At 45.3% G+C, this 15,153-nt stretch overlaps 1 protein-coding gene across 5 annotated transcripts in view; it reads right to left on the bottom strand.

Annotated features, from left to right (window-relative positions):
* Positions 1–1,496: 1,496 nt before the first annotated feature.
* Positions 1,497–15,153, bottom strand: part of zbtb49 (zinc finger and BTB domain containing 49) — a 42,183-nt gene continuing 28,526 nt past the window's right edge. For all 5 annotated transcript variants that reach the window (XM_072495967.1, XM_072495972.1, XM_072495968.1 and 2 more), the window contains 4 exons: positions 11,033–11,106; positions 9,731–9,813; positions 6,005–6,166; positions 1,497–2,430 (listed from right to left, as the gene is read on the bottom strand). In XM_072495967.1, coding sequence (XP_072352068.1) covers positions 1,739–2,430; positions 6,005–6,166; positions 9,731–9,813; positions 11,033–11,106 — 1,011 coding nt within the window. In that variant the 3' untranslated portion in view covers positions 1,497–1,738. The remainder of the gene's footprint in view (positions 2,431–6,004; positions 6,167–9,730; positions 9,814–11,032; positions 11,107–15,153) is intronic.

The following is a 15,153-nucleotide window of genomic DNA, read 5'->3' on the forward strand; positions in this document are numbered from 1 at the left end:
GGTTCCCGCCGGTGCCGTCCACCCCTGGCTGCTGCCGGCGGGAACTCTGTGGGAATGCTGGGGGGGGGCGGCCTGTGGGGGGGGGGGGGGGGGGGGGGGGGGGAAGCGGGGCTCCTTCACCGGGGGGGGGGGGGGGGGTGTCTGTCCCACGATTGGGGCCCACCGATTGGCGGGCCGGCCTCTCAAACCCCCTCCCCTCCCCGGACCTACCTCCTTCCGCGGACGGCCCCTGAACACCGGCGCCATGTTGGTGAGGGGCCGTCGCGCGCAAGAAGTTCCCCGCGCATGTGCAGGATGGCGCGGCCCAACTGCGCATGCGCAGGATTGGGCTGTCCCAACTGCACATGCACGGGCCCTGTTCACGACGGCGCGAACACTTAGTCTCCATTTTGGAGAATCGCCCCCATAGAGTGGGACATATTTGTGTGTGTGCAGAATATGCACACAAATTCATGTACTTGAACCTGCAACCGGAAAAATATTTTCGCGTTGTGTATTGCTGAGAAACAAATAATTACTTAACATTGAGAAGGTAGCTCTGAATAATCTTTACAAATATGACCAGTTTTTGTGCAATATTTATTTTATACATTTCAGCCGATCCCAATGGAAAATGACGGACACCCAAAAAGAGCTGGTTTATTGATACAACCAGGGAAAACTACCTGATGATTTCTTTATTGTAATATTCACAATACTTGACTTTTCCAGCTGCATAGCTTATTTTAAACTCTCAGTTTGGGGAGTGCAAGGAATCAAAGAATCAAAGAGGGCTGGAGAGTGATTGGTAAAATTTGCTTTTTACATTGAAACAAGGTGCTGAGGCATTTTGGTTCCAAGACATAGAGCGTGATTCAGTGACCCCATTGTGTCCGGCACGGAGCCGGGCGCAACAGGTGAATCGAGCAAGAGCTACAAATCGAGTTCGGCGCCGGGCCGATCACGAGTCGCCCGACTCACTCCGTCCAACAGGATCTGGATCTCGCCCTCGCCGGGCGAGATGCAGATCTGAATATTTAAATGAGTCATTTAAGCACCCAGGCGCCGGGTTCACCCACTGCCCAGGACTCAACGGGAGGTCTCACCAGGGTGCCGTTTAGTGCTGATCCACCCAAACGTGGACCAGTTGTAACGGTACCTGGGGGGTCTCCCAGGCCATTAGAGATCCCTGGGTGGTTGAGGACAGGATGGGGTGATACCCCAGCTTTCCCCCCTGGCACCTGCAACCCTGGCACTGCCACGGCTGACAGAAAGGGCCATGCCGCTTGGAGGGGAGGGGGTTCCCAGGGCCTCTTCAAGATTTGCGGGGTGTGGGGGGGGTGAAGGAAAGAGAAAGATCGGGACAACTAGAGAAAATGGCACCCCAATCTGAGAGCAGCTGTTCACTTCTAAGCGTGGCCTCGGCAGAGAGAAACTCCCGAGGCCAAAATAAAAAGAGCAAAGTGCCATTTCACGGTGTTTCTCAGTCGCTGCACTAAACACGCCCAACAGCGGACTTAGTTTGAAGTCTGTAGAAGCGCGCACATTGTTCATTTTATTTATTAAAAAATAACATACACCACCACATATTGTACAAGTCCCACTGATCAGATTCTCGTAAATATCTAAGGTTTCATTTATTAAAACTTATAAAAATACATTTCACAAGACTATTTTCTCCCTCTTTTCAGCAATTGTGTCAAAAATAAAATTGAAGTGCATTCTAATTGTCAATTATATTAGTTGAATCAAAATAATGTCATTGATCTAATTCATTATCGTTCTGTAACGTTTTCATAGCTAGTCCCCACAGCGTCAGGCTGGAGAGGAATGGTCCTTCATTAGTTCTATATGAAACACTAGGTGTGTGATTTCCAAAGGGCACATTAATGTGAATGTCCAGACTCGTCACTGATGATCGCACAGTTGAGGGGTTCTGGGATGGGAGGGACTCTTCAGATCGTGGACTATTGTCAACAGTGGGAGCATGGGGATGATGGGAAGCTTGAGGCTTGTGGATTTTTGCAGAACTCAACACCATCTTGTTTTGATGACCATCCACTTTTTGTTGAACCAAAGGACTGTATTCAGAATGAGAATCTTCGTGCATCGTTGCTGATGTCTCAGTCACCCGAACAGAAGGCTGTTCTGGATCACCTTGAAGCTTGTCCAATGGAAAGTCAGGCAACAGTGCACCGTGCATCGCCTGGTTGAGTGGATCACAGTCTGCTGATCTTTGTTCTCCAGGCTGTTGGTAACTTTCCTCAGAACTGTCAATCTCCTCATTTCTTACTTCATGATCTCCATTGTACCTGCAGTGCATTCGTTTGTGTCTGTGTAGGACAGCAGAACGTGTGAAACACTTGCCACATGTCTCACAGTTGTAAGGCCTTTCACCAGTGTGCGTTCGGACGTGGCGACGCAAGTCACCAGAACCTGCAAATCGTTTCCCTGCAAGTTCAAATAAAAGGTCAACCACAGTCTGAGAACACGCACTAACAGATTCAAAAACAGTTCCTTCTCCGCTGTTACCAGACCCTCTTACGGACTGAACTATCTCTCCACGCATCTTCTCTACTGTGTAGCACTGCACTCCGTATGCTTTACCCAATGTCTATGTATATACATATGTCCTATGTTTTTTCATGTATGGAACGATCTGTTTGGACTACACACAGAACAATACTTTTCACTGTACCTCGATACACGTGACAATCAACCCAAATCCAAATTCAAGTACATGTTGTTTCGTGTGACTTAACACCAAGGAAAATGGCTACGAAAAGCTACCACTGGTTACTCTGTGCTGCTCAATGAATTTCAAATTAACATGACATAAATGCAATCCCGACTGGGCCTACCGTGAAAACATAAATAAAATGAAAATGACATCCACCAAGTAACCTTAATTGGTGATCTAACTGAAATATTGGGGCGGCATGGTGCACAGTGGTTAGCACAGTTGCCTCACAGCTCCAGGGACCTGGGTTCGATTCTGGTCTCAGGTCATTGCCTGTGTGGAGTTTGCACTTTCTCCCAGTGTCTGCGTGAGTTTCCTCCGGGTGCTCCGGTTTCCTCCCCACTGTCCCAAAGATGTGCAGGTTAGGAGGATTGGCCATGCTAAATAGAGTGGCGACGTGGGCTTAAGTAGGGTGCTCTTTCCAGGGGCCGGTACAGACTCGATGGGCCAAATGGCCTCCTTCTGCACTGTAAATTCTATAATTCTATGATCCATTTGTGCAAAGATGATAAGCCTTTGAAAAAACTGTTTTGCTCATGCCATTGATTCTGTTAAACGCTTTTGAGCGTTTCTATTCCTGATTATATTCCTCAATATTAGTAGATCACACAATGTTAATGAAACATATTTATTAACAGCCTGCTGTAAATTGAGATTTTCACATTGATGATTTATTCTAATTAGTTAACAGCGACTGAGACTGTGCCTCCCCTTAACGTTGATTTTCCCCCTCTACTGGTGCAGAGCATTTGTGTGAAAGAAAGTGGGTTTTTGCTGATTTTAAAAAACCTGTGATGTTATTTGAAAGAAAAGCCAAGGGCACTATTGATACGTTTATAGGTGATTTTGCTGCTTATATTAGCAGTGAAATATTAGAGTTCACGAGCTTAATGGATAAGTGTATCACCAAGTATAGTGCTAGCTCACACAGTTTAAGATGGTCCGAGACTTAATTTCTCATCCTGTTTGAGGTAGCATTAAGGCGCTCCAAATGAGTTTGAGAACTCCTGGTCTAGAGATGAATGGTTCAAAAAATAGCTAATAATAATCTTTATTAGTGTCACAAGTAGGCTTGCATTAACACTGCAATCTGGGGCGAAATTATCCGATATCGGCGCGATGTCCGCCGACTGGCGCCCAAAACGGCGCAAATCAGTCGGGCATCGCGCCGCCCCAAAGGTGCGGAATGCTCCGCATCTTGGGGGGCCGAGCCCCAACATTAAGGGGCTAGGTCGGCGCCGGATGAATTTCCGCCCTGCCAGCTGGCGGAAAAGGCCTTTGGTGCCCCGCCAGCCGGCGCGGAAATGACATCTCCGGGCGGCGCATGCGTGGGAGCGTTAGCGGCCGCTGACGGCATTCCCGCACATGTGCAGTGGAGGGAGTCTCTTCCGCCTCTGCCATGGTGGAGACCGTGGAGAAGGCGGAAGGAAACGAGTGCCCCCACGCCACAGGCCCGCCCGTGGATCGGTGGGCCCCGATCCCGGGCCAGGCCACCGTGGGGGCACACCCCGGGGCCAGATCACCCCGCCAGATCTTTATTAGTGTCACAAGGGGCCAGATCACCTCAGGACCCCGGAGCCCGCCCGCGCCGCCTTGTCCCGCCGGTAAGGTAGGTGGTTTAATCTACGCCGGCGGGACAGGCATTTTAGCAGCGGGACTTCGGCCCATTTGGGCCGGAGAATTGCGGGGGGGAGGGGGGGGGGGGGGTCGCCAACCGGCGTGGCGCGATTCCCGCCACCGCCGAATATCCGGTGCCGGAGATTTTGGCAACCGGCGGGGGCGGGATTCACGGCAGCCCCCGGCGATTCTCCGGCCCGGCGGGGGGTCGGAGAATCTCGCCCATGGTTCTTGCCATTGATGCCAATTGACTCTTTCTGAATGGGCGTGTTTGCCCATGGGATGTTTCAAAGATCGATGATTCAGCGGGAACTTGCTGATACTCACTGCTGCGGATCATACAAGAACGAACAGTTACTTGGATGAAATACCAAAATGTGTTTAACACCTACAGAACTACATCTCAGCACAAGCCAATGTCTTTAAAAGAAAAGAAAAAATGTTTTGTTATTGTAGCCCCTCAACTGAATTATTCTTTATTCCCTGTAATTTGTTGCAGATTTGACATTCCTCATTTACATTATGAAATACTGGCCTGGCACCCTTGGGTTCAACCAATGATACACAGATAAGATTTCAGACAAAGCAACTTCTCCAAGTGTTAGAGCCCAAATCATCCTTTAGAAAAGTATCAAAGATTTCACAATATAAAAAGTTAATATAAATGTTAAAGAAAACCAAAACATTTGAACTAAAAAGAGACTTGGGGCGCGATCTAACGGAAATGTTTCCAAGTGACATTTGTGGCGGGTTTTGCTGGGAGTTTCCGGCCTGCTCTGTCGACAAGTTCCCCACCGCTATCTAACGACATTTAAGGCACGATTTAATTAAATGGGAACAAAGTCCAGAGGCCCCTACTTCCCTCCCTGGAAAGGCCAATTGATTCCGAGTGAGCTCGCTGAAGTCGGTTTAAAACCGACTTTAGCGAGTGCAGCTTAGCCACGACCAGTATGGGCAAGATCTCGAGAGGCATACTGGCTACCTGGAAGCCTGCAGGAGGCTTCGCCCGGCATCTACTGGTCAGTAGATCGTGCCCTGAATGTTTGTACTCATGTTCATGATTTTGGCGTCAAGAGTCTACATTTATATTTGTGAACTTAAAATCTCCGTACCTTTCAAAATATATATTATAGAAACAATCCATAAATTCATCAGGACAGAAAATCACTATTTGAATTTTTGGAATCTCCTCTGAGTATCACATTACAATGTAACTATGCAGTACCTTAACACAACTTCCTCTCTATCCACTCACAGTATACACATAGGGCTCTCATTTATACTGGTTAATATGTTTTGTGACAACAGGCACACTACTCAGCACCACAGAGTTCAACCCTGATTTCTGTGGTTCAGATACTGCCTGATAAAGCTTGCTAAGCCATCAATCATAGATCATAGAATTTACAGATCATAGAATTTACAGTGCAGGAGGCCATTCGGCCCATTGCACCAGCTCTTGGAAAGAGCACCCTACCCAAGGTCAACACCTCAACCCTACCCCCATAACCCAGTAACCCCACCCAACACTAAGGGCAATTTTGGACACTAAGGGGAATTTATCATGGCCAATCCACCTAACCTGCACATCTTTGGACTGTAAATATTTTAAACAAAGGAAAACATTAAGAGTACAAACCTTTCTAGATGTTTTAACAATTAACCTACCGCATGTTAAACAATTATATGGTCGCTCTCCTGTATGACGGATTCTGTGTTTGACGAGCTTCCTCTGCATGTTAAAGGACTTTCCGCATTGATCACAAGTAAACAGTTTATCTGCACTGTGTGTCTTTTTGTGTTCCTTTAAATTACTGAAGTTGCTGAAACCTAAGCAAAATTTTAACAAGTTATTTTTTAAAAATCACACTGTGGTATACAGCAATTCATGTATTCACAGACTTTGATTGGTTTATTAGTAACAAGCAGTGCTGTCAATACAGCAACATTATAGAATAAGGAAGATTGTAAGTAAGTGAAATACTGCTCGAGGGCCACTCTTAGTTCATCACCTCAATTATCCCATCATTACCAGTGTTTCTGACACAGGACAAGATGAAAATTGCAGGATTTACTTTTTTCACAGTTCAAGTAATTTTGCTTTTCTGGAGTCCTATTGAAAAAACTCCCAAGCATGAAGCAATGTACTTCTTTTTCTCCTCAGAGTGAGGGTATGAGGTTGTCTGCATTGTGCATCAGTATGCTACGCTGTGGAAGTGCAGACCTGCACCCGTGATCTTCCACAAAAGCGGTTTCTGTTTGTAGTAGTCAGAATGGCAGGAGGGGAGAGGTCAGGCACTTGAACAGCGGAAGGGCTAAAAAAAATGTTTTAAAATCGGAAACGGCATTCAGGCTACTTTTGTGCTTCACGCAATTGTTGGCCGACGCATCCAAGCTCCTGTTTGTATTGAGTTGTAAAATGGTTCCCCCACTGTGTGTGGAGCCACAAGAAAAGGTGAGCAGAAAAAGGGAGGCACAAAAATTGACTAAATTTATCAGCCTGATTCCAGGCATCAGTGTTCTAAATAACATGTTTGGTAGTTTATCAAAAATAAGTGGCAACTGGAATCTGGGCAGGTGAAGGCCCTCGACCTTTCACTTCTGTGACGAGAGTTACAACCCAGTTCTAATGATCAATTTTTAAAATCTTGTAGATCTGTAGGACACAAGGTCAGATGAATTATAAGAGCCCCAGCCTGGTTTCCAGGGACAAGTGACTTCTGAACAAAATAGTCTATTCGTAGCAGGACATCAAATTGGCAAACCGAGTGGAAAAGATGGGCGAATGTGGAGAAGGTGAGGAGTTCATGGGAATGGGGGCAGAGGGAATTAGGTTGGAGGAGGAGTCCTGCAGGGGGTCTAGTCTGAGAGCCTTGGTGACAGCCCCGTTGCCATTAACCCTAGGGAAATATACAGGGAGTCCAGTGGTGCAATCGACTATCAGGATATGGAACCAGTTGCGGAGGCATTTTAAGTTAGATAAGATGTTGGTGCTGACGCCACTGTGTGGGAACCACAGGTTTAAGCCTGGTGGGTGTGTGTGTGTGTGTGGGGGGGGGGGGGGGGGAAATGGATGGGAAGTGGAGGGAGGCGGTTGCTGGAGCGAGTTAGGGATATGATCTCGGAGGGGAGGTTTGTGGAGCTGGATGAGATGCCGAGAGGCAGTGAGTTTAGGTACATGCAGGTGCGAGGCTTTGCGCAAAAGGAGTGGCAGACATTCCCCCAGTTACCGGATAGACAAAAGTTGGAGAAACTGCTGCTCCCTGGCAATTTGGGGGAGAGTAGGATTGGGGGAGCCAGGCAAGGCACAGGTGGTGAGGATAAAGTGTGAGTAGGAGGAGGAGTTGGGGAGGGAAACAGGATGGGGACTCTGAAGTGAGGCAATGCGGCGGGTGAACTCAACCTCCTCCTGTGTGAGGATGAGCTTGATTCAGTTCAAGATGATGCACAGGGTACACATGACTCAGGTGAGGATGAATGGGTTCTTCCAGAGGGTGACCGGTAGGAAGTGTGGACGGCGGTTGGCGAATCATAGTCACATGTTCTGGGGTTGCAAGAAGTTGGAGAGCTTTTGGGAGGTGGTGTTTGAGATGTTATCCAGGATAGTGGGGGCCGGCCCCTATGGTGACGATCCTTGGGGTTTCGGAGGAGCCAGAGTTGCTGGAGGGGAAGAGGGCCGATGTCACGGCCTTCACCTCTCTGATTGCCCGCCGAAGGATCATGTTGAATTGGAGGTTGGAAATGCCGCCAGGGGTGACGACATGGCTGGGGGACTTGTACGACTTTCTCTGGCTGGAGAAGATTACGTTCGAGTTGAAGGGGTCAGGGGAAGATTTTGAGGTGTGGTGGAGGCCGTTGATGACTTTATTTGAGGAGCTGTTCGTCTCGGGGGGGGGGGCGTTTAAAAGGGGAAAACTGTACAAACTGTTGACTATGCTTTGATGGACTGTGTATTTTGTTGATGTTGTGTATGTTTGGAATAAAATATTTTTAAAAATAAGAAATGGGCATGCAAGAGTGCATTTCAACTTAATATTAATTCACCCTATTGCCCGATCAACAACTGCCCAGGTGCAAAATTGAGACTTGAAAAGCGTCAAAGAGAAAATGAAGCCATGATAAAAAGATGCTCAAAGACATAAATTGAGGCTATTCATCAACATGTTTGCTTTTTTTAGGTTGCACACATTAAAATCTTATACACATAATAATGGATTAAAATATATTATGTTGTGAATATCTAGTTAAGAACTGAATGTTGGCCACTTGTTTAAAAACAAAAGAGAAGATTCCACTGAGGTGGTCAAAAGGATAGTTTAGAAGAAAGGGGTGAGTTAAAGAGACCGATAAATTCTCATTGTCATAAAATTGGACACTTAAAGGCAAATTGTTGGAAATTAAAAAGTAAACCAGCAGCAGTGGTAGAAGTGACTGGAGTTTGTCCAAAGAAAGCTACAAAGAATGAAGCTCATGAGCAACCAATTGTTTCTAATGTTTTTACCATGGATGTAAATGGAGATGTGACAGATTATGAAGGATTTATACTTAGGGAAGTCACTCTATTTTTGTCCAAAGAATAACCTAGAAAGACTGTTCCCCTAAGGGACAGGGGTTCAGTTTGTCAGCAGAGGATTTAGACCTTCCTTCAGAAGGTTTGCTGAATAAAAAAGTATTGGTATAGGTTGTAAGTGTGTGCCTATCTCATTTTGTCGAGTGAATTTAAATTGTCCTTTGGTAAAGAAATCTGTTATTGTTGGTATCAGTTCTCAATTACCTATTAACCATGTGGATTTTATATTGAGGACTGATAAGCAGGCAGTCTGATTTTGCCACAATATGGGGTGGTATGCCACAGTCCCGGAATGGTTGCTGATAGTGAACAGTCTTTGCCTATTTGTGATCCAGTTGAGCAAGACAGTGATTCAAGCAGAAATACAGATGTATTCCACTTTTTAAAAAAATGAGCCTGCAGCTTCACGTGAATGGCAATGAAAAAATTCCTTCTGCAGACAGAAGTTTGGATTATAATTATTGTAAGAAGAAAACATTTTGAAACACCACAAGATGTAATATTTTACATTATAAACTGGACGTGGAATTCAGGGAATGTTGTCGAGATGGATTTTTGAATTTCCTTGGACAACGAGGGATGATTATTATGTATAGTATGTTGGAAGATAATTTTAAGATATATAACATATTGCAAGTTGCAATATGTTAAATGGTATAGATGAAGATGTACCACATTGGTGGCGCAATTTTATCAACATTATGGAAGCACTTAAGTTGGCATAATGAACTCAGATTTGTCCCATCCCTGCCTTCCATGACAGGTTATTATTTATACAGCACCAGTTTACAGATGGACAGGAATGAAACATCTCAAACACAGACCTCGCCCACAAATGTCACACAGATGAGGTTTCTGGCCTGTGTGGATAACAATATGACGTTGTACATCGCCAGAGGCAGCAAACCTGAAATGAAGGACAAGACTTTAGACGTAAGGAACAAATTTCTTTTTTTTTAAATAACCATTGCAACTTTCAAAATAATGTACACTCTCCTATGCTAGAGACTCTCTTCTACCCCCTCCCCCAAAAGTACCTTGCAAATAGCCAACACCTGACTGTAAAATTACTAGACATTCGTAGCAGCTGTGCATTCTTTTGAATGATAATCTGATCATTAAACTTCTGCCCATAGCACAGAAAATATTATTTTTATTAAATCTCATATATAGAACTAAAAATATTATGGTTGGTTTTCCTCTCCATTGACACTCTGGATGACGTGACAATCACTTTTCAAAATAATGGTATGCTCCACATTACAATAAAACCTAGTCCCATTGCTTATCAAACTATGAAAGATTTCCATCCATGTATCCTTGACTCTACCAAATTCAGGATTCTGCTTCTCCAGTCATTGTCAATCCAACTTGGCTGTCTCAGCCTTCAGGCTTCCCCCACGTTTTGGCAATCTGCTAACCTACCACAGACTGTAGCAACACAGTGAACTGAATGTATGCTAGAGGCGGCTAGCCAATTAAAGCACTTAAAAAGGACAATTTCTCTCTATTTCTGGGCACACTTGAAATTCTGCAAGCAGCGCATGGGCCTCCCTGATAGGCGGGAGGAGGCTGCTCCACGGTGAGAGGTGGCAGCTTTGTTACTTCTGAGGCTGTTGAAGAGCTCGCCAGCACAAAGATCAAGGTTGCTGCCTGCACATATCACAGCCATGCCAATGCAGATTGAAACTGTGGAGATGGATGCCTCCAATAAAATGCATTTTACTTTTCATTTGCTCTACTGACACTGATGGGGGCTGCAGCTCCTCCCTGTCGATCCATCAGTCCAGTTGGCAGCAGCGATCGCACTAGGACTGGGAGCGTCTGAACTCCATTTCTGTGGGCCGTAATACCCTGCACTTCCATGTCTAAAACTTGCCCGCCAGCACAAACTGAACATTGAATGTCTTCCACAAAATGGGGCACGTGTCCCTGGCCCCAAGGGGTTAGGACCCATAAATGGTCCTGTTGCGCATTCCCAACACAAGAAAATTTAATCTAATATGCTCATTAATGTCCTATGACCAGAGCATCTGATCATATCTCATGTCTCATGTTGCTATTAACAGTTTAGGAGACAGTAAATAACTATCAATAGGTTTACATAAAAAGTTTGCTGCCATTACCTTTTGCCACAGATCTCACAGATGTATGGCTTCTCACCAGAGTGGCGCCTTAAATGAGTTTGCAGATTTCCCGCCTGGCAAAAATTAAAACTAAAGTTCAATACATTAAAACCCACAACACAAAGTGGAAACAATCACAAACGACCACTTCCCTCACCATACGCAATCATCATCAGAAGTATCCCCTACACATCACCAAGAGTAAAGCAATACGGCTTTTAAAATGTTTTTGATGTCTCTCATGGCAATTTCATGACTTGCTCTTCCTACACCTGATTCAAATGATGATTTATTCCAGGTATTTGCTTCTCTTCCCAACAAAGGCGTTGGTAACGGCATACAAGACAATGAATACAGCTCCATTGTAGAAGAGGCAAGTCAGCTGTCTGTTCATACCATGTGTTAACATATGTACTTTTCATTGCTTCATTTAGAATGGATGATCAGACAAACTGAAACTCGTGCCTGTTATTTTGTTATGTTCCCAAGTTGACTTCATACCTCTCCAAGTGTCTTCAATCTAGCACCACCACCTGACTTTTCAGACCTCCTTAAGAATATCTCATTCTCCGCCCTGCTGGCCTCCCATCCTCATGCCCCAGACCTGCCTACAATCTCCAGATCTCCTTGATCTGACGTAACATTTCAGACTGCAGACTCTCTATAATCAGCAGGCACGGCAGAGGCATTCAGACAGAGCTACTTTTCAGGCATGCTCCAAGGGCTGGTGTCATCCAAGAGATAACTCTGTTATAAGCAGTTAGTAATGTAATAACTGAACGTCAGCAACAAATCGCCACATAACTGATCTCTCCAAGATATACAGCAGAAGGGTAATTGGACAAGTGGACAGTTTCTAAATAATATCTCCACCCATCAATAAGATTCTGACTTGAGGGGCTGGATGCTAACCTTTTGTGATTCATGCACCTGAACACCCAGATCCCTCTGCATCCTAGTGCTCTGCAATCTCTCACTATTTAGTTAATATGCTTCTTTTATATTCTTCTTGCCTAAATGGACAATTGCACATTTCCCAGGCCATTCATTGGCCTGGCCCTTTAGACTTCCAGGTGGCAACGACTGGGCTAGCCCAACTTCAGGTTTGCAACCCCGGAATGAAAACCTTGGCCATTTTTTTAATGGACTGAAAGCATCAGTTGATAGGTTCCTTACTCCCATGTTCTGTGCCGGAAATCACAGGAACTGAATAGCTCTAGCAAGAATGCACATAAAGCTTCCAGGAACCCATCTTTGATCCCAAAAAGGCACTAGGTGTTTGTATGTTGCAAAATTCTTCCAGGTTGTCCTTTCGGAAGCAGGAGATGAAAGTCTGTTGTGCCCAAAAAACTTCAGGTAATGGAGGAAGGAAAAATTGCAACAGCTGACACACGTGCACCTTTGGAACTTTGAGCTGTGAGATGCTCTTCAATTAATGAGATCTCACCAGATATCGAAGTGTGACTCTAAACGCGAGAACAGAATTCTTCTATCTCTTATGGGTTAAGAGTATATGAAAGAAAAATAAACATGTTGCCCAAAGAAATATTTAAACTGCCAAAATGGTGGTGTCTTCAGAGTTCTGCTAAATATTTCTGGTCACCTTACCCAGCTTCACGGCTTTCTTTCTCGTAAGGGAATCTAGAACTAGGGGGCACGGTTTGAAGAAGGGATCTCCCATTTAAGACCAAGTGGTGGGGGAATTTCTTCTTTCAGGGGGTCTTTGTGTTTGGAATTCCCTTTTCCCAGTGAGCAGTAGAGATTGGGTATTGAATATAATCAAGGCTGAGTTCCAGATTTTTGAATGATAAGGGAGCTAAGTGTTCTGGTGGGCGGCGGGGGGAGGCAGGAAAGTGGAGTTAAGGCCACAATCAGATCAGCCATGATCTTATTGAATGGGGAGCAGATTTGAGGGAGAGAGTAGCTTCCTGCCACTCCTATTTCTTACATTCTTATGTATAGAACTGTGAAGTACAATGTACTTGCGCATAAATACTGGTCTGTGAGGTACGGTGTCCCAACAAAGACCTACTTCTACATTGTTACAACTGCATGTGTATTTAAAGTAAGTTCAATTCGAACAAGAAACTGTTCCAACATGTGTTTCATCTTAGAAAAAGGACATAATTGCTTGAGAGGTACTTTGCAAATATGTTCCAAGTGATGGATAACCCTTGGTATTTAAAATACACTAAAAATTGCACCATGCACCAGGAAGTCAGTAATGAAGAATGAGATTTGGCACCAACCACAATGGAATTTGACAAAACATATCCCCCACTGAAGGTCAGATTGTTTGGTAGAATAGGCCTCAGTATTAAATTGCCAAACAAAGAAAGAAGCATTTCCCGTGGGTGGGCCCTTTCCCATTCTGAACTTGTGATGACTCAGAACTGTTAGGAAAGAATTCATGTCCCCCATGCTTAAGTTGGAATTGGAGCTTTGATTGGTTAATAGACTGCACTTATTGTTTGATAGACTACCAATATATGTATAAAGCAGATACAGGTGGCACTGTGCAGTTGGAGAAGTGATTGTAGAACACAGTAAAATTGGAGTTGAAGTAGTCAAAACTTGCTTTCTAGTTCTTATTACAGAGAAACCATTGGAGCTTTACAATGGTGGCAGTGGATGGTTCCTGCTAGTAGGTAAAATGGATTGCAAACTCCTTCATTACCTGAAGTTTTTTGGGTGCAACAGACTTTCATCTCCTGATTCCGAAAGGACAGCCTGAAAGTATTCCGAATTCTAATCTAGAAGAGCGATTTAGATAAACTTCGAAAACAAATGGCTGAATCCAAGTATAGAATGTCGGGGTATAATTACCCATTATTGTTTGATGAGTGTCAACCCTATCACCAATGGAAGAACAAAGTTACCATGTGGATATGGGTTATGTTCTCGCCCAAGAAAAAACAAGGAACGGCTCTGGCACATTCGTTACCATACAAAAGTAAAATAAGTCACATGGGGCTGGATTCTCTGATCCGCGATGCCAAAATCGCATTCGGTTAGGGGGTGGAGAATCTGCGATGATGCCAAAATCGGCGGCGCCGCTTACCCGATGCTTCGCCCCCTGAAAAGTGGCGCCACATATCCACAGCCTCAGGCAATTGCCTGAGACCCGCCCCACAATGCTCCGTCCCTGACCGGCACCGTCCCCAACCGGCTGAGTTCCCGACGGCGTGGGACTCTCATGGTCTCACCTGCCATGAACTTAGCGTGACGGCTGCGGATTCAGTCCGGCACCACCACAGTCATGGGAGGGCCGATCCGCGGGCAGGGGGGCTTCATTCGGGGCTGGGGGCACTGTGGGCAGGTAGTCTGGGGCGCGCGAGTGACAGAAGGGTACTATTTTTGCAGTCCTGGTCTGCGGGCGGAGTCCGCCATGAAGCACGGTGCGGCCGCTGCAAGCCGCCGGCGTGCGCATGCATGACCACGGACCCGGAAATGCTCACGGTCATATCGGCAGCTAGAGCTCGGAGCTCTACGCTGCCTCCCTGCTAGCCCCCAGCAAAAAGGCGCATCGGTGGCTGTTTTGCACCAGATTTCCTGGTGTAAAACAGCACCGTTTTGACGCTGGCATGGGGACTTAGTCTCCCAAACGGAGAATCCAGTCCAAGGTATTTTCCAAATTGGAGCCAGAGCAATTAAACTCAGATGAAGTTTTGGAGACATTATTAACTTCCATGGCTAAGGTTTACAAAGAGGAAGATTTATTAAATGCTTATGAGGCCTGGTTAGATATTGACAAATTTAGAAATTTGGAGGATACCTCCATAGAAGAGTACGTAATGGAATTTAGCACACTGTATACAAGGCTGCAAAAAATCTGTCTAGAAGTTTCTCAATCAGTGATGGGTTCAAGTTATTGGGCTACGCTAAAAAGTTACAAATATGGATAGGCCTCTGCTTTTGATGAGAGTTAAATTTGGAGAAAGACACAACCTGCTAAACAAATGTCAGAGGCTCTAAAAAAAAAAGTTCCTGGGCAAACATTCCTTCCCAGCAGCCTTTATGACACAAATGGGCTGATCAGCAATAAGACTGGACAATATGGAAGACATAATTTTAACGTAATGGCAAGGTGGTCTAGAAACAGGCCGCAAATATAAAATAAC

This window comes from Scyliorhinus torazame, chromosome 3 (assembly GCF_047496885.1).
Source record: "Scyliorhinus torazame isolate Kashiwa2021f chromosome 3, sScyTor2.1, whole genome shotgun sequence".
Classification (NCBI taxonomy): Eukaryota; Metazoa; Chordata; class Chondrichthyes; order Carcharhiniformes; family Scyliorhinidae; genus Scyliorhinus; species Scyliorhinus torazame.